At 43.4% G+C, this 19,945-nt stretch overlaps 1 protein-coding gene across 1 annotated transcript in view; it reads left to right on the plus strand.

Moving 5' to 3' along the window:
• The window catches only part of CAPN8 (calpain 8), a 31,305-nt gene extending 11,898 nt beyond the window's left edge, over positions 1-19,407 (plus strand). Inside the window, exons 4-21 of the mRNA XM_030035195.2 lie at positions 969-1,102; positions 1,411-1,579; positions 2,462-2,545; positions 3,339-3,424; positions 4,798-4,872; positions 5,876-6,036; positions 6,747-6,922; positions 8,937-8,948; positions 10,676-10,887; positions 11,476-11,512; positions 12,186-12,251; positions 13,183-13,240; positions 13,822-13,886; positions 15,119-15,187; positions 16,505-16,583; positions 17,496-17,612; positions 18,232-18,290; positions 19,188-19,407. Coding sequence (XP_029891055.1) covers positions 969-1,102; positions 1,411-1,579; positions 2,462-2,545; positions 3,339-3,424; positions 4,798-4,872; positions 5,876-6,036; positions 6,747-6,922; positions 8,937-8,948; positions 10,676-10,887; positions 11,476-11,512; positions 12,186-12,251; positions 13,183-13,240; positions 13,822-13,886; positions 15,119-15,187; positions 16,505-16,583; positions 17,496-17,612; positions 18,232-18,290; positions 19,188-19,211 — 1,683 coding nt within the window. The 3' untranslated portion in view covers positions 19,212-19,407. The remainder of the gene's footprint in view (positions 1-968; positions 1,103-1,410; positions 1,580-2,461; positions 2,546-3,338; positions 3,425-4,797; positions 4,873-5,875; positions 6,037-6,746; positions 6,923-8,936; positions 8,949-10,675; positions 10,888-11,475; positions 11,513-12,185; positions 12,252-13,182; positions 13,241-13,821; positions 13,887-15,118; positions 15,188-16,504; positions 16,584-17,495; positions 17,613-18,231; positions 18,291-19,187) is intronic.
• Positions 19,408-19,945: the final 538 nt, after the last annotated feature.

Genomic DNA, 19,945 nt, shown 5'->3' on the forward strand with positions numbered 1-19,945 from the left:
TTAAATGATGCCTGCTCACTGGCTAGGTTCTGCTGTCTTACAGCTGATAGGGCTCTGGTGAGTTATACAGGTTTTGTAAACTGAGCCAAACCATCACGCCATGTGAGTCAAGCCAAGCTCTGTTGCTGCCAACTGTCAAGAGTGAATTCAGGCTGATGCGGCTCCTCCCCGTTCCCTTCCCTTCCCTCTCCTCCCCTCCCCTGGATTTCCTTGCTTGCAGACCCAGTGTGTTGGGACTGAGCCAGCCTGCTTTGACTAGAGGTTAGGCTCAGGTGTGAGCAGCAGGGATTCACCCTGCTAAGCTAAAGGGGGTGTTTTGGTGAGGACAGGTGTTATACAGCACATACCTATCCCTTCCACCAGCTCATCTCAGCAGAGGGGGTTATTGTGTGAATTATCTTCTTTCCTTTCAGGACTGCATCAAATTCTGGAGGAAATGTTTCTAGTGTTCAGGCAAAAAATTAGCATTAGCAATGATTCACACATTTCCCAGTCTTTTCAGAAGAGATTAGCACTATCGAGTGTTTTCCTTTTGGGTGACCTTTCCTTGCAGCATTTTTACAGGGGCATTGTTTGTTTTTTTTTTTCCCCAGTGGATTGGGCCTTAAAAGAGTAGACAAGAAAAGATACTTTAGAGTATCCTGTCTACACGCTAGCTTTCTGGACTGTTCATCATGTAAGCTCTGCATGGAGCACAGACAGTGTTCCAGACGTTATGTGCAACAAGTTGCTGTTAATATTACCTATCAGCAAAATTTAATACAGGGTTAAGAAGCCTGCTCAGTGCTTCACAGGGCTGGGAAGAGTTTGCCTCTATTACAAGGGAGAGGAATCCAACATGGGAATGAAACCTTACAGTGACTTATCCAGGGGGAACTGATGACAGGTGACGGGGTAGGAAGATGGAAGTGTGGAGCTATCATGTGCACACTGGCCCTCATCATGTTTTCCTTTCTTCTTTTCATCAGTTCTGGCAGTACGGGGAGTGGTTGGACGTCGTGGTGGACGACAGGCTGCCCACCAAGAATGGGAAGCTTCTCTTTGTGCACTCGGAGGAAAGCAACGAGTTCTGGAGCGCGCTGCTGGAGAAGGCCTATGCCAAGTACGGGGGCTAAGCAGGAGGCAGCGCTCCTGGGTGTGCAGAATTTGACTGCCCACGTGGTTGTGGCGTTAGACACAATGCACTTCACTTAAATGCAGCCTCCATTCCAGCCATTATTTACAGTTTCCTCTAGGTCCATAAAGGGTATTGCCAACTGCCGGGTTCAAGGGGCTTTACTTCTGGTGCCCCAGGTCACACTGATGATCACATGGACTGAGAGATACTAAATTATAAACCCTTCTTTCTGCACTGCTAATGCTTACAGGTGGAGATGGCTCCTTATATAGTTCTTGTCATCTCTCCCACAGGTTGAATGGCTCTTATGAAGCTCTTGCAGGAGGGTCCACTATAGAGGCCTTTGAGGATTTTACTGGAGGCATCTCTGAGTCCTATGAGCTGCGGAGGGCTCCTTCAAACCTGTACCAAATCATCCAGAAGGCTCTGAGAGCTGGGTCGCTGCTTGGCTGTTCCATAGATGTAAGAGGCTGCTGCTGCTTTACTCTCCTCACTCCTCTTCTCTGGGCTCTGGTCCATACTGTACCAAAAGCTCAGACCAATGTTAGACATAGGTAGGAAGGTCTGAAGTAAAAGCAAACTACAATTGGTGGGAGACTTTTATTGATTTCTGTTATAAAAACTTTGGATGAGTTTCTAAATAACCAACTCTCATCATGGCTCCCTTTTCACAAGACAGCCTGTGATAATACTGAGGACTGGTCTTCCGGAACTCCGTTTTCATTCTCTGAGTATGTTTTCTCATTCAAATTCTGTGTAATTTCAGCTCCAGACACTCAACTGCCAGATAAAAACTCTTTGAGACACTTTGTTGTAGCCTTTAGTCTGATTCTGGCTTTGGTTTTCCGTCCTAAAGATTATTGACACCTGTAATACAAACTCTCTCAAGTTGCAGATGATGTTTGTACATGTTTTGGAAACTTCACACCTTTCACATCCCATTTCATTATCTTGTTTGAAATCCTGCTTCATGGCATATGGGATTGCCAGAGTTCAAATTTTGATATTATGGATCTCAACCGAGGCAGGCTAAAGCTTAGTTCACATGAACATGGCTTTGCAGGTGACTGGGTCTGTTACCTGAGCTAGGAATTGGATTTAGATTTAGATTTCATTGTACATTCTTGAATTTCTGCTGTGCTAGGACTGCATATTTAGGGGCATGAAACTGTGGAGGTGAACTTTTGCTGTGGATGTCACCTCTATTTAATATACTTTGCATCAAGAATATTGATATTCATTGTGCATACCACTTTGGATATCTTCCCCCATATTAATTTGCTCGTGAAAGCTGAGCTCATACACAATATATAGTCCTAAATGTGTATACTTTTATTGCCCCAGATAACTACTGCAGCTGAAATAGAAGCAATCACAAGTCTGAAGCTGGTAAAGGGACACGCTTACTCTGTCACTGGAGCAGAAGAGGTAAGCCAGGCTCTCCAGGGCCATCATACAAACCAGCTGCAGTGCCTTCAAACTTCTGATGTCTTTCTGTGGCTGACCAAATAAAAACGTTGCTAACTTACGCACACTCTTACAGAAAAAAGAAAATACCTGTAGTACTTACGCAGGACAGAAGCTCTGTTACTGGTAGTTATACAGAGTATACTGTGCAGTCTGCAGCTTGTACCAATAGACTGGAATACAAAATGTAAAGGTGGGCCAAGATGTTACTGAAATGGAAGGTACGGAAAGGAGAAACAGGAGAGGAGGCAGCCATTTCCACACGTGTTCGTACTGCATGAGGTGGGAGCGTGTACTTTGCCAGTCAGTGCTAATAGGAAAGGAGTAAAAACCTCTTTCATGAACTCGGCCAATAGTCTCACCTTCACAATGGGCCCTAGATACTCCTGCTCCTCTGAAACTGGAATCATTACAAGGTGTCCATGCCAAACAACCTCTTTCCAACCTTGTTGTGTTGTGCGATGTCTCCTGCTTTCGAGGAGGTAGATATTCTGCTGTTTTGTAGCTGATGTTTTTCCTTGCAGGTTGCTGTCATTATACGAAATGGTGAGTGCTGCAGCTAATGGCTCACTTGGTGGCACAGGATAATGTAAAATAAGGATGGAAGGCATCTAGGTGTCTTTTACCTATTGCAAATTGTAATGGACTGCATCACTCAAATACAAATCGTGTTTTATCCTGTCTGAAAAGCAATTGCCCTGTGATGATTGGAATAATGGAAGCTCTCAGGCTCTGTTTGTTGTGGATCTTTTAGGTATATTACCGAGGACGGCCAGAGAAACTAGTGAGGCTTAGAAATCCCTGGGGTGACGTGGAATGGACTGGAGCTTGGAGTGATAAGTAGGTTTTTATATGCCCCTGCTTCTCTGTCTTCAGTGTATTTTGGTATCTTATAAAAATTAAATTGGGGCTATGCAGTTAATCCAATCACAAAGCACATTTAGGAGAGATACTAAATCAGTTGGAATAAAACACTATTAATTTATTAGCAAGGTTAGATATTGATCCGCTCTGCCCAGCAGACATTCTTCCCTGCCTCAGGCAGAGTTTTCTAATAAGAGAGAACAGCCCATGTGTTAATCGAGAGCAGCCCAATGCAAGCCGTATCCATGTCATTTTGCAAGATAACTTTTCTCAGATTGATCCTACTGATGGTGCCATGACCTTAGTAGAATATGCAAAGCAATCCCATTCTGGGGAATTACGGCAGGGATAAACCATTGTGCCTCTGCTTCAACTCTAAGGTTGCTCGGCAATAAATCAGACCAGTATTTGGTTTCTACTGGAGAATCTTGAAAAAATGAGGATGTTGACTAAGCTAAGGACCCGGAAGATTGAAAATCTCTCAGAAACTGTCTGGGCTTTAACTATCTTGGAATCTCAGGAGAATGGCAGTGATAACACCTCTGTTGTTTTTATATTTAGAATGGCATAAATTTTACTTTCATTTGGGCCACAATATATTTTTTCATGCAACACTGAGATTTCAGTTTCCTATCCTGACTGACTGCAGTCCTGGTGCTGGTGTCGTATCATACTTAAGGATAGAAAATAGAGATAAACATTACAATTATTTTTACCTTTGTCAGAGCTGCTTTGCTCAGCCCCAAGATAAGGTGCCTCAGGCATGCACACATGCCATATCCTAATTTTGGTACACCTGTTTTACCATGGGACAACCCTGCTGAGGCAGGTGCAGAACTGCGTTGTCACGTGGGAGCAGATCAGAGCAGAATCCGGCTTGCTGCACGTTAACATCAGAATGGGAAAGGAGCAATACTGTTTTCTGCAGTACATTTTCAAATTCAACCTTTTTGCTTTCTTGCTCTTCTGTGACCCCAACAGTGGAGTTTATATCATTTCCCTAGGGACACTATCAGGCATCCCAATAGATCTTACCATGGAGAAGCTCTGCCCAACTTTCAGGCTGTGTGTTACCTAATCCAGCCAGTCTGCAATATTTGTACATTCTGGCACCTGGCAGCGATGATTCAGTTTAAGGCTTATTTGTTGCAAATACGGTTGCAGTCTGATTCCAGCCTTGTATAGTCAGGTTGCAGTGTGTACTGCCACTGGGAGGGGCAGAAGGTCCAGTTGTTGAAGAAATACATACTCCCTTATCAGCTCTAACTGAAGAGAGACCCTAACTCTCTGATCTCGTTGGAGAATAAAATACAACAATTGAATAGCTTGCTTTTGTGCTTTGTCTGCAGTGCTCCTGAATGGAATTATGTTGATCCCAAACAAAAACAGGCTCTGGATAAGCAAGTAGATGATGGAGAGTTTTGGTGAGAATTGTTCATTTAGCTTAATCTTTCAGACATTTTATGTGCATGTATGCTCTTCAAGCAGTCCTTTCAGTTGGATGGGGAGAAACTGCCAGCACCAAGGGGGTTAATAATGACATGCGTGCTTTGTTAGCCTCTTGTTTATCTCCCTTCCCGTTCAAACATTACCTTTTATTAGAGCTTGCATAACTCAGTGCTTATCCAAAATATAGAGACCAGATGGTAATAAAATTAATGAGGTGGCAAGAATGAACCTCAGCTGCTCTACATTTTGAGGTTTGTTTTTTTGCCTAAATGCTACACACTAATGAAAAAGTTTAGATTACCAGCTTGGGAAGAGTCTGTTTACCCAGACCTAATGGAAAGCCCTTCCCAGTTAGCTGATTATATGGATCAGTACTGAACCCATGTCACTCTGTCCTAGACTGGAAAGATAAATGGCCACTGTCTTCCAGTGCAATCAGCTATACGGGCCATAAGGCACTAAGAAATGAGAACAGACCTCTGCTTGCGGCATGAAGTGATCAAGGTCTGTCACTCATGCAAACCTACTAAGAATGGTAAAAAAACCCATCAATGATAGAATTAAAGCAAAACATCAAACTGAAACTGTTTTTCTACAGAGTGACGCTTTCATAAGGGCAAACTCTTACTCCCATTAAATGGCATCTCCTTGCATATTTTGTTCCACCAGTTTTAGCGAATTTACTTATGAAGCATGATCCACGAGGGATTGCCCACAGCTGGGATGACAGAAAATGGTGACTGAGCCCATAAAGTGTAACAGCCGTTGAGAACAACTGTCTCCAGGAGATACAGCTCATTCAGGGAGTGGGAAATTTTGTTTCCCAAAAGCCAGTTCCAAGTTTCAGAGTTCAATTAAATGGGGCTTTGGGCAGCTCTGTAGTACCGACGTTTGCTGCCCTGTTGGGAGACACATTCATTTGCAGTTGCCTCGGCTGTTGCAGGCTGATGGACTAACCCTGGTCTTTTTGTGCACCAGGATGGCATTTTCGGATTTTCAAAGGCAGTTCACCCGCCTTGAGATCTGCAACTTGACTCCCGACACACTGACAAGCAACGAGGTCAATAAATGGGACCTGACCCTGTTTAATGGACAGTGGAGACGGGGTTCAACTGCTGGGGGCTGCCAGAATTACCAAGGTGGAGACCCAGCCAAGCGGGCATTTGGTGAAATACCAAACAAAACTATAAAAAAATAAATCTTGTTAACTGGAGGGGGCTTTTGTGGGAAGGGCTTGGAGGTTCAGCTCTTTCTGCGGGGTTTAGACAGCAAGCAAAAGCTTGGCAGTCTAAATGAAGATCTAATTCACACTTATTTCCTCGTCAGGGATTACCAACCCACTAAGCAGTTAATTCATGGCTGTATTCTTTTCTTTTTTCCTCTGTCTGCTTTTCCTGCTTACACGGTTTTTGCTACTGGCTGGAATAATCCTCCAAAGGGGTGGGTAGGCCAGGAAAGTGTCACAGTTCAGTGACAGTGTTGTTTCCCATTCATTTTCAGGTTAGACCTCTGGAGAGGCTGCCTGGCATTTGGTCCTCTCGCAACAACAACAGCCTTGGCCAAGGACATTTCCTGGAGATAAATGACTGGCTGGAATTAACGATATCAGCTCCTCCCTGTTGGTCATTACTCCCCAGGAAATAACCTTGGTGCTTTGATTTGCTGTGGCTCCAATTGATATTCAGCATAGCTGTGAAAACATAAAACCATATAATGTAATGGAAAGGGCTGGAAAAACTCCAGGCAAAAGTCCTTCCAAAGAGGTATTCTCTGTAACTCTAGTGACAGCCACCTGGGCTATAATGACAACAAAATCTCCTCCTCTTTGTGTCACCTTGGGAATTCTTAGCGACATACTGGACCAATCCCCAGTTTAAAATCCGGTTGGACAAACCAGATGATGACCATGAAGGGAGTTTGGATGAGCCGTGCTGTACTATACTGGTGGGCTTGATGCAGAAGAACCGCAGGAGACAGAAGAAAATGGGAGAAGCTCTGCTTAGTATTGGTTATTCGCTCTATCGGGTAAAGTTTGTTCCTGATTAAAGGCTTTATTCTTTGTTCTGTTACGCTGGAAAAAATTAGCAGTGTGCTACATCTTGACATTCAGCACTAGACTTCAATAAGAACTGGATTTTGCAAGATGATTCAAATCCTTCTCTCATTTCTTCCTGACCCACATAATATGGGAAGATTCAGATAAATTTAGGCTCAGTTTTTGTCCCACTTTAACAGGAGAGCAGCGTAAAACTGGAGGCAATAATTTAGCAACAGTCTCATTGAGAGCCTTCTCTTACAAAATCTGAATGGGGGCAGGCTCAGGGTGCCTGGCAATTCCAGATAAGTGTTTCTGATTACAGCCTATCGTTAGTGCTCAGTAGTCACTTTCCTTTTTTTATTATTTTTCCCTTGCATTTGAAAATTGGTTTGATTCATTGTCTGCCATGCTATTGTTCTGGTTCAGTGATTTTGGTTTTTTTTTTTTTTTCTTCCCTAATTCTCCCAGTGTTGCTTCTGTCTCTAAAAATATATTATAGGGAAAAAAACTACAGTGTCACCTCTAATTTCTGTGATATGAGGGGAGAGAAGCAAATATAAGAATTTCCAACCAGTGTTATCATTCCCAATATCGTATCTGGAGAAAAGCAATTAAATGTTGTGTAGATTCCACTGGATGAAGATCATTAACCAGCACAGGTGGGAGCAGATGGGAATGGCTGACTTTTGCTAATATGTCCTGTGCAGGATGGTTCAAAACTAGGAAAGGTTTTCCCTAGTGCCTAAGTGTCTGCATACACAAATGGTTCTCACTGGGCACATTCCTGAGTTGCCATCTGCATGGTGCCAAGCACCCTGGCCTACTGGCATCCTGAATTTGCACGTGAAGGACGTTTGCCTGCTCCTATCACTGAGTACAACCCTGGAGAAGTTAGCAGAGCTTTTGTGCTTTACATCTGTTTCATCCCATCTGCCTCCTCTGTGATCTTTTCCACAGTAGGGTAGATTTGGTGGCTCTTAACAAGATGAAGACTTTATTTTGAAAGGCATGGCTGCTAAGTCATCTCAGGTAGATATTCAGCTATGATCCAAGTTACTTGAGTCACACACTGTTGTAGATTTACATCATTGCAGCTGATGCTGTGGCTGAGGAGGTCCGGTTAGGACAGCATGGATGGTGACCTAAAGCAGATCTCTGTGCAGGAGAAGGTGAAGAGGTGTATGCTCAAGTCTACCTGCCCTGCAAAGCTTTTGTGAGTCATGTAGCTCAAACTGCCTACTGGCAATAACTGTAAGTGTGCCCATCACTGAGCTCCTGGCCTTCTAGTATGCTCGTTATAAGGAACAAGACCTGAGGTCTCCAGGGGCTATCTCAGGCCTCAGAATCATTTTGTGTGCGATAGTTCCAAAAGCTCTTTCGTGACTTGGGAGGACACTCTCTGTGGTGTTCACTGGAATCTATGCTTTTAAGACAACTAATTGCTTTTGGAAAAGCTACCTTATATTTGGAGGTACAAATGAACATAGCAATTTAGTTAATTTAGGATGGACCAAATCTTGAAATTTGTTACAATTGCCTTACAACAGTCTCATCACCTTCAGGCTGGTTGCTAGTGACGGTAGCCTTATATTTTCATCATATTCCAGTAACAGTAGACTAGTAGATTTTAGGTCTGCTGTAATAAATTCTCAGTTTGTTTTTGGTTAGCAAAGTGGGGCTAACTTGTTGACTTTCCTGACCGAACATTTAAAGGCTTACCCAAATATTTCCAACCAATAGTATCATTCACAACACCATATCAGGAGAGAAGCAATTAAATGTTGCAAATTAATTCCTTTGGATGAAAATCCTGTTTTTCCTTTGGAACAGCTCTAGCAGAAGCTAGAACTTTATGTATAACTGATAGTACAATATGTGGTTGTAAATGAAAATGAAAAAAAAGTGTCTCAAGGAGGCTTTATCTGATTTTTTTTTTTTCTCCTAATGATAGATGTGGGTATGTAGCAGCCCTTTAACATCGGCTCTTTCTCTTCCTTTCAGATTCCTCAGGAGGTATGTAATCTCTGCTGAAGACTTCTACCCTCCAGATGGGGACCTCCTGTTGCAGTGGAGAATTTAGCTACCAGGCAGACTTCTTCCTTACTAATGACAGCTCTTCTGGAGGGCTTTGTTCTTGGATCACTGGACCGATATCTCAAGTTCTGAATAACCAAGGGATTGGGGCACAAGCATTTATTACAGACATCTTAGTCCCAATCTTGACTTCATTTATACTTGTTGAAATCTGGCTTCCACTAAGTTTGTATAACAGAGGTCAGAATTTCTCTATTTAGTACAGGTGAAGGCAGAACAGTGTCTCTGCACTCTAAAATTGAGAAAATGTAGCTAATGTTTAGAAGAAATGCCAAACTCTGTGGATCCATTCCTTTCATAGTTCTGAGCTGGGGCTCCTGGTACTGAAAAAAACCCTGCTCAACATTCCCTAATCCTCCCAGATGTCAATACTGAGGTAAAGAGACTTTTCATTCTTGAGGAAAGAGACCCCAGGGGTGTCTGGCAGTAGGAATAGCCTATATTCATTACTGAGGTCCAGCAGCCTGCACTTCCAATTTTTCCTCGGCTTTTCAGCCCTTTTCTTCTCTCTCAGTAAATGAATATGTGGTCATGTAGCAATTAACTGTGCTCTTTTAACAGCCTTGCAGATGCAAAGGGAAAATGAACTTTATAGATTGAAAAAGATATGGATCTGGATTCTTAATCTTTGCAGTCCCACTTAGCTTAAGATTGAGTGAGGAGGAAGGATGGGGCTGTTGAATAAATAACAAATCCCATTTTACCTTCAGAACAAAAGAGGACACCCCCCCCCCCCCCCCCCCCCCGTATTTTTCTACAGTTTACAACAGAAAAACTGAATGATTATGAAATGTTTGGGAACATCTTTGTATGCTTTGATCTTAGACAGCCAGAAACCTTATCCGTATGCAATGTTCCCCACCCTGTGTCAACCACACAGCACTTTTTGTGCATCATTGAATCACGCTTTTTGAAAGACATCCCTGTGGAGCAAAAGTCATGAATAGGAGGTTTATAGCAGAGATGTTATTCTTACACTACTGTTTGTTCTTACATCGGTGTTTTGTTTTATGACCTATGCAATGTTTCACTTGCTTAAGTGTATATTGGTGTTAAGGAAAAGTTAAGTACTATTTTACACATAATCCAAAGGAATATCCTTAGTATTCCTAATAGAAGTTGGGTAAATCAGCTAATGTGGCCCCAAAAGTCTCACCCTTGTGACTGCTTTGTCTTGTTTACTATTCTTTTCTGTCTGTTTAAAGAAATTAGAGACTACAGTTCCTATGCAATTAGGAGATTTATCCCATACCATAACTTGCTCAAAAATATTCTGAAATTTAAATTTTCCACAGCCTATGAAAGCAAAAAATGCTTAATACATGGACAACTTAAGTACAGCAGGTACTAGTTTGACCAGATACGAGCATACATTATGATCTTTTTATTTATTTTATATCACAAATTGTAAAGAGACATGTGAAAAGATAATCTGTATAGAGAAAGATCCTTGCCCCTTCTAATTATTTTCCTGACTGTTTCCCATGTCAGAACCCTGGTGGTTATCTTTTATGCCATCGCTCGCAGATTTATTATTTTATGCTAAGAAAAACTTGAGATGGCTTTAAAGCACTGAAATTGAAATAGGGTGGCTGGCTTAGCAGTGAATTGTCAAATGGTTTCTAACAAAAACACATTTCCCGCAGCTGGAAAATAACACAGATATTCATGTAAACCGTGCTTTCTTCGCAAGGAACCAACCAGCAGCTCGGTCTGATCCTTACATCAACCTGCGTGAAGTCTCCAGCCGCATGAAGTTGCCTCGGGGAGAATACCTCATTGTGCCGTCCACTTTTGAGCCTTACAAAAATGGAGAGTTCTGCCTGCGAGTTTTTTCTGAGAAACAGGCTAAAACGCAGTGCGTATCTTTTCTGTAAAGCGTCCTCTTCTGCTGGTGAGGCACAAAAAGGAAAAGGTCAGATGTTGCACCCACATCCTGTGCTCTATCTTTTCCTTTAACCAGCAGAACAGTCCCATTTCTAGGACCTATTTTCTTATGTAGTCTACCATATGTGACACACACATCCTTGGTAGAGAGGTCATGGCTCTTCAGATGGCCTCCACCAAGCACTCAAGCGGTAACTAGATTCCTCAGGTCTGTGAAGTAGAAGTTACCACAATTAAAGAGTGCAGGATTTGGGAGTATGATGATGAGGATATGGTTTTAAAAAGGGTTGTATCAATAGCAGCCATTGAATGAAAAAACAGGAGTCTGGATACAAGACAAGAACAACAAGGCTGGATTTCCCAAGGAAAATATCTTCAAAGAGGTGGGACAGACAGAGGTTGCATGAGGAGTGTGGGAAGCAGGAAACCTGGAGGCCTGTTCTGTACATTCGCTACCACCTTATATTAAAACAGCTTGTTTTGCTAATTATTTTAAAGGCAAATGGTAGACTCATAATTTATGGTTTGTTGGTTTTTTTTTTTTTTCTTTTTTCCTTAGGATGATTGGTGATGTGGTGTCTGCAAAACCATATGAGGTAAGTGTCTTACCTTGGCAGATCATTCTTTCTTTTCCTAGCAGACTTTGCCTTCATAATGTGGGGGCAAAACAGGGGCAAGATTTTTATTTCTCCCCTAAGCTGGGATCACAGTATGTTTTTGTGCTCAGAAGGAATATTTTTTGGTTGTGAGGATTCTTTACATATCTCTGTGTCTTAGTTTCACATGCATTTTCATGTACCTGGGCCCATGTAGCACAGAAGCTGCACCCTTGTAGGCTGGGCTGGAACACATTAAATTGTCCTTCCATCTAGCACAGGTAGGAGAAGGCAGGGAGGGCACAGAATGATCCTTTCCATAGAAACAAATAGTATTCCTGAAGTCTGAGAGAAACTGCAAAAACAGGCTTCCAAAGAACTGCTGAATTGCTATGGCCACGTGCAGCAACACTTTCACTGCAGCTATTTTATAAAACTATCTTCGTAATAGAAGAAAACTTTTTCATCAGTCTTAGAAAGTATTTACTCCCATATGAAGCCAGCCTCTGGCTGGTCTTAATTTAAGTAGTGCCACTGTTTTGCCATTGCGGCAGAGCAAGTGGTCATTTTCCATTGCTGTAAATAGTCCCCTGTAAAGCTCTTTTACGATATCCACAGCTCGCTTTCTAGAGCCACCTTGTAAACCACACTCTTGGTCATGTCTTTCCTCTAGCCTCATGTTGATAACAAAGATATAGATGATGAGTTCAAGACTCTGTTTCAAAAGCTCTCTGGAGAGGTAAGTGGATTAAAGTGAAAGAAAAAGACTGGGACCTCTCTGTTATGATTATGCAAATATTTGACTTGCTGATTCCTTTTACTGTCTGGTCTTCAAAAAACCAAGCAGTTCTCCTCTTTTATTAACTCACAGCTTCAGTTCAATTTATTTTACAACAGAGCAGTTTTACTACATTGTTCCTTTTATTGGTGCAAAAATGTGATTTGTTCCCTTGGTAATGCAGGGCATGGACTAACTTTGAAAATAGGGATGATGGGAGTGAGGACTGTGAAAATATTATTCCACGGTGAAATAAATTACCTGTGGAGTTAGCGTGTAATTCTGACAATTGCCTAGTTGGCCAATTCCTTCCTTTTTGTTTAGAAGCCCCAGGAATCGGAAAACTGTTGGCTTAACTTTCTCTCTATTTATTGTATTTGACAAACCTCAGTATCTGCGAAGCCCTGCTGTACTAGCCTGTGGCTGTCATGTCAGATTTTCTCTTAATGAAGAGGCAGCCACTGACATCAGAGAGGGAAAATATCTTGTTAGTTAGAAAGACCTTTTTGAGTTTTGAGAAGGCAATTTTAGTATTGTTTGGTTGGAGTTTCCATAAGCCTGGAAAATCTCAAATGCTCTCCTGAACCTCTTTAGCTGAGAAAGAAGGTAGTCACCCAATTCAGTCAAACCTGTTAAAAAGTTAACTTTTACTGGGTCACATCACCATAGCACCTAACAAACCACTTATTTCCCATTTGGAAGGCTAGGAAATATTCATGGTTTCTGAGGATCTCCTCCATGTGATGTCTGATGGTAAATATAAAGTGTTAGAAAAAAATTAAGGGTTTACATGAAAGGAAAATAGTCTCTGGATGTCTGACAGCAAATGAATATAGCTTGTTTCAAATAATTTTTATGTTAACACCTAAAGTATGTTTTGTTTTCTGTCCAGGACTATGAAGTGACTGCAGTTGAACTTCGAACTATCCTAAACCGGGTTTTGGCGAAGAGTAAGTAACTTTATGTAGTTCCTATTGAATGGAGCTGAGAGGCACACGCTGAAATGACAAGACATAAAGTTGCTCTTTGGGCAGAGTGAATGTCTGTGCCTGGGTCCATTAGCACACAGATGAGACCTGTGCTAACAAAACCCAGCTCTATCAGCTAAGGGTGATGAAAAACTGAGTTTGTGTCTGCCCCCAGCTGAGTTTCTCCTGGCTTGTTGAACCTGTAATATGGGGGGGAAAAAATACCACCTGGTGCTCCCCTTCCAAGGTCTGCCAGCTGATTTCCCACAGAGGCACTATATTCCCTGTACCTTCTTGGGAGGACCACCATGGGAAGATACTATTATGCTGCTGCCTAACTTCCGTGGACAGATAGAAGCTTACTACCGCCAAAAGCAATAGCATCCCCTGCCCCTGTGCCAAAAAAGCCACGTTAATCAGCTGAAGGGAAATAGTGGAAGAAATGGCAGAGCATTTACTTTGCTAACAAGATTTTAAGGTGGCTGACATTTCCAAGGTTGTCTGCAGAAAAACATTTATCTAAAAGTATTTCTGACTTCGGTTTTTACTCCCTTTTTGTACAGGAAAGGATATTAAAAGTGATGGATTCAACATTAACACTTGCAGGGAGATGATCAGCCTTTTAGATGTATCCTTTGAATGTCATTTCATCAACTTTAAAGTTTCTGGATCTGCTTTGCAAAACTCCTGGACAAGATGGGCTAAGTTTACACTTCCATTGTTCAGAGACACGGCTGGAGGCATAAAATTTAGCCAAGCAGCGTTATCAGCTCAGGGTGGCAGAAACCTGAACCATTTAATCATCGGCTGCTTCTCTCGCCCGCTCTGCATCTCTCAGTGCTTAAACTTTTCCCTAAAAATAGCAAGGAGAAGAAGCAGGGACCTTCTGCCTGGATGCGCCTGTGCAGTTTTGGATGCATACACAGCGTGCTTGGCAGGAGGCAGGTTTTAAGCACAACCTCAACTGCCATCTCTAAGTCAGGTACTGCTAATAGAGCACAGAGCTCAAAGCAGCAGACACAGGCTGGAGAACCTGTTCAGAGGGGGAAGGCTACAAGTGCGTGCTGTGCCTTCCTCCCTTCTGCATAGCTTGTAGGACACATGGCAGGTAGTAAGCTTTGCGTAGCCAAGGGAAAAGGAGAGGTCAGCACATCTGCCCAGTAGTCCTTTGACGTGCTGGGAAGGTAGCCAATGCACCGGGAGGGTCAAGAGCCATGCTGCCAGGATTACACTAATGTTGGTCTCATGACATGGTCATGTTGAGGTCAGCAGGGATTAGCTGTGGATCTTGTGGATCACTGGCTGTTAGGAGAAGTGATGCCTTTGCCCTACACTCCACAGTCTCCCAAACCCAACAGGGCAACCCAATAAGTACAGCATCATGGGGGGCAACTCCCTGTTTCTGCGTAATTTTCCATAGGAAGGGATGGTCAAGGCCCTGAAGGACACAGGGGAAGACAGTCTAGCCTACTATCGACTCTCGCTGTTCACCTGCAGTTCCTGCCTCTGGTTTCTAACACTTGTCTGCTGCGAGGCAAGTCCTTTTTTTCTGTAAGCACTCTAATCTCCTGTTAAATGTACAAAATGCGAGTGGATCTAATCGTGCTTATATCTTTAGCAATTCCATATATCAATCCTCGAGAGTGCAGATAGCCTAGAAAATCTTGGCATGCCTTTAGCTAAGCAAATGGAAAGCTGTGGGCAAGTCTGCGTGAGATGGAGATGCATTACAAATGAGAACTAGTATGGCATTAAGATGACACTGTGGTGGGTGATTTGTTTTTATCAGAACTGGTTGCTCTTCAGTTTTGCTAAGGACAGAGGAATCCTGATTTTTGAACCATGCCTTAACATCCTCAGACCAATGGGACTGGCACCTTGGGACTTGTAGAATTCAAGACACTTTGGATGAAGATTCAGAAGTATTTGGTAACACAGTTATTTCTGACTGTCTCCCCTTCCCTCTCAGCTCTGAAGTACAGATCCAGAACTGAGACAGGGTTAAGCCACCACAGGCAGATATACTTGGAAGCCTTTCTTCTCATGGTTGGAGTTTGTTCCAGGGCTCAGAAACACCTCAGATTTAAAAGGCCACAAGCAGATCCTCATTTGCCTTGGCCCCACCACTCTTCATAATTTGCAATACCTTATGGAAAGTCAGATTAACCCTCTTTCATTGTTGGCAAGGACAGCTCTCTGCTGCCTGCTGTATTAAAGCTCATGTGAACATATCTCTGCCGTTGCAATATGTTACATAGCCAGCTGAGCACCAGCAAACACAAGAAATGTACTTTTAGGACCTACAAAAACCCGGCTTTGTATTTTTTAAATCTTGTAGAAGTGCTGAATTGTTTTTATGGCAGAGGATTTAATATCCCAGGAAGTTCAGCCAGAACCAAGCAGTCTAAGGGAAGGTCAAATTTGGACCTGCTTTGTTTGACAACATCCCTTTCAGGCAAGCCTGCTGCTACCATACTTGATGCTGGTCAGCCCAGAGCATCTGTCCTGGAGGTTCATGAAGAGGCATTGGGTTCATGAAACACTGGCTCTGTCCTGGGGCAGGTGCCAGCAAAGCAAGCCCTGAGAGCCAATTCCAGTCTGAGCTGTAGGTCTGGGTGGCATCTAATTCTGGATAATAAACCTGCTGGCAGTAGGAAGCATCTGTCATCGTGTCTGAAATATTAAGCAAAATGGACTTTGTCTGTTGCAGTGTTTGCCAAATGATAGGATATTTTCCTCAATGGCCTGTCTGCCACCATGTAACATGAAGGCAGGCAGGCTGCCAGCCCATGGGAATGTGTTTCCCAGTCTGCCTTGCTTGCCAGTAGCTACTTGAAACATTTCCCTTGCTCATTAACGTTTCCAAGAGTGAGACTTGGGCTGGTGGGGCAGCCCCTGTCCCAGCCATCAGAAACCTGAGGCTGAGTCCGCACAGCACAGTGATGGTGTGGACGCAGCAGAGGTAGGCATGATTGTCCTGGCATTAATCTAGCTACAGGAGCAGGGAGGGTGGCAGTGCACGGGCTGCAGAATGGACTAGCAAACCAAAGTTAAACCCTAGAGGAGTCCTGATGATTTCATTCCGGCTGCTAATGCCTGGTGACCCTCGTGTTACCATGCCTTCACTACTGCTGTTAGCCAGCGATGGAAGCCAAAGCCTGCCTGCCTGTGCTCCTAATATCTCATTGCTGTGTGGGCACACATTGAAAAGCCGTCTCTGCATTCCCTCATTCCCCTCTGCTGCAGGCAATCTATAAGAAAGTGGACAGTGACTACTCTGGTACCATCGACTCCCATGAGATGCGAAATGCCCTCAGAGAGGCAGGTGAGTATGCTGCTTGGGGGCACCGTTGGATCACCAAATATCGGAAGAACAGTGGAGCCTTTTAATGACTTTGCTTCCCTCCTGTCACCTAGATCACAGCGTTGCCAGTGCCGTTCTCCCTTCCTGACAGTCACGGACCGCGATGTCCTTTTGCTGTTATATACATCAAAACCCATTCTCTGTTCTGCATTATGAACCACTGATATTTTTGTCCATGCTGTGACCATTGCTTATCCATCTGATTATTACTTGCTCTATTTTTGCCCTCATTATTTCCTAATCTAACTGTCCTCTTTCAGAGCTATGTCCAAATCCTCTTTTTCCTTCATTTCCTCCCACCACCTTTCTTTACACTAGAGAAGGTGCAAGCCTGATCAAGGCATGCCCCAACGATGTCCTCTCTGATGTGTGCTATTCACTTTTGGAGCAGTGCTTGCCCGCTCAGGGGCATCTAGAGGAACACTGGTTTTTGATCTGTCTTGTGCTCGGTGGAGTTTATGTGAATGATCCAGAGACAGAAATAGCACTAATATGGGCCTGAATAGAACCCAATGTGTTATGTGAGCAATTGGCTCTACCGCAATCACTGCTATTCAGCTGCAGTGCCAAGACTCGCTAATTAGGGGTTTATCTGGGGAACATAGGAGTGGTTATGCTGTGAAACAATGTGAAATATGCAGTCTGACAAAATGCTGTGGGAGAGCTTTATGCCTCTCTTCACCCAGCACAATGGGCTTTGGAAAGGACCCACAGCAGAGGTGGGTGATGGAGTCTGACAGACCTTCTGGGAGGAATAGTCCTCAGTCCTTCACCCAGGTCTGCCTGCAGCTGCAGCAGTGCATGGATAAGTCACATCAAAGACAGCATATTAACCTGCTGTGTCAGTGATTCATGTGCTTCCCATGCCTTCAGGTTTCACGCTCAACGACCAGGTGCAACACAGCATTGTCATCCGATACGCCTGCAGCAAGCTGACCATTGATTTCGACGGCTTTGTGGCCTGTATGATCCGCTTGGAGACCCTGTTCAGTAAGTGCCTCTGTTCACCAGCCAAGGGGAATTCCTGAAAACTTTGGGGTTTCATCAAGTGTTTGGTGTCTTTTAACTGTGAATGTAGCAAACTGCTTGGAAATGTGAGGTTGCCAGAAATTTTGTGTCTGTTGGAGAAAGCAGCAGAGAAATAGCAAAAGCCTTTCTGTCTGAATGACCATGGAGGGTGAGGGACATGTTTTCATAACCTATCATGCTCTTCTGCTTTACAGTCATCTGCACTTCATGATCAGTGCTCTGGCACCCAGGTTGTCCCAGCTCCTATAAATGGTACCATTTATCATTTACAATCCTTACTCAGACCTGATTTACAGGTTTGTCCCCGGATCATACCAGATGCTACTGCATCAGATTTTATAGTTGTCCTGCTGCCAACTCTCGGGTTGCTGCTGTAGATCTGACTATTCCACCCCATGAAGTGGCTTAGAAATTACTTGTAAGAGGAAAGAACAGCTGTAATGTTATCTTGCAGAACCAGTCTAGATTTCCAGTAGATCATGGCAAAAAGCCAGACCTCTACATTTTGTCAGACAGTGATTCTCTACATGCCAAACTCTGTGGTTTATATCCAATTTTTTCCCCCGCTTTTACTTTTCAGAAGTGTTCCATCTCCTGGACAAAGACAAGAGTGAAGTCATCCAGCTCTCTCTGGCTGAGGTGAGGCTGGTCAGATTGAAATACCATCTGGTTAAGCTACAGCAATGGACCACAGTAAAATACATTTATTTAAAATCACTGTTCTAAGTGGTAAACTCAACAGTGATTCAAATGGAAAGTTTGTTTATGTGAAAAGGTACTTCAGCTCAGAAGGCCTGTCTGAATTAGTAAAATGAACATTTACCTTATATGAGCAAAAAAGTAAAGATACATTCAAAACCCCTAAGGTTGCTTCAGAAGATGCTTACACAGTGTGTTTCACTATCTACTTTTAGAAGGCAGTGGTCAATTCATTAGAAAACACACAGCAGGGAACTGTTCTTGTCTGGCAGAGAATGTACTGATCAACCTGCCAGAATTAGAAGAGACCTTTTAAGATGCCAGGTCCTTTTTCGCCACGTTGTTTTTAATGCAAATTTCTCCTGATGAAGCTGCAATAAAAGCAATCAGCTTGAGTCTTCCCTTTGCAGAATACAAATATATCTCAGGAAACAGCTGGAAAGGGCCCCAAGAGGTCCATCCAATTAGTCCTCTCAGCTGAAGACTGGTTCAAAGGGAGGAGGATGGCTAGGAAGCCCTGTGACCCTCAGACACAGTTAGTTAAATCTAGCTGAAATTGTACATTGCACACTCCGACCCTAGAATTTTTCAAAGGTCATGCAGCTTGCCCTGGAGAACTGGTCTTCCCTCGGAAGAGACCTCACTTGCAATGTCTGAGGCTGATGCTAGCAATAAATTTCCCTGAAGTTCCAGAGCAGATGGATCCTACACATACAACAGATTAAAATGCAGCTCCAGCTTTTCCCAGCTTGTTCTCCCAGAACTGTGGTAGAGTGCCCCGGTGGCATCCTGTGGACCTTACGGATGATCTGACTCCTTGTTCTGTTTCTCCCTCAGTGGCTGTGCTCCACACTGGTTTGATCCACGGTCAATGAATTCAGCAGAGACCTCTGAGACTCTTCTGAACATGGAGCCACTCATTCAGCTTCTCCTTGTTATGAAAAGCAGAGAGAGAAACTTGGTTTTATTACTGGCAAGTTATTTTAAGCCCACTAAAAATGAAGTGAACTTCTGTCAGTTATAAAATAAATGCACTCTTGAACAAAATAAGATAAACAAACAAATAAAACAAACAAACCCAAACCCAACCTCCTTTACTTTTCCTGCACAAAGAGTGTTTCTCTGTCATGCTGAAATGTCACAGATTTTGACTTATCATAGATGGGCCCAGGAGGCTTTGGTTTGACTTCTGACTGTGTATCTGTGCTGGTTTTGGCTGGGATAGGGTTGATTTTCTTCATAGTAGCTAGAATGGGGCTATGTTTTGGATTTGTGCTGGAAACAGTGCTGATAACACAGGGATGTTTTAGTTATCGCTGAGCAGTGCTTACCCAGAGCCAAGGCCTCTTCTGCTTCTCATACCACCCCACCAGCGAGGAGGCTGGGGGGGGGCACAAGGAGTTGGGAGGGGACACAGCTGGGACAACTGACCCAAACTGACCCAAGGGATGTTCCAGACTGTATGGCATCATGCTCAGCATATAAAGCTGGGGGAAGAAGAAGGAAGGGGGGGACATTCGGAGTGATGGTGTTTGTCTTCCCACGTCACTGTTACATGTGCTGGAGCCCTGCTTTCCTGGAGATGGCTGAACACC

The sequence above is a fragment of the Aquila chrysaetos genome, chromosome 13 (assembly GCF_900496995.4).
Source record: "Aquila chrysaetos chrysaetos chromosome 13, bAquChr1.4, whole genome shotgun sequence".
NCBI lineage: Eukaryota > Metazoa > Chordata > Aves > Accipitriformes > Accipitridae > Aquila > Aquila chrysaetos.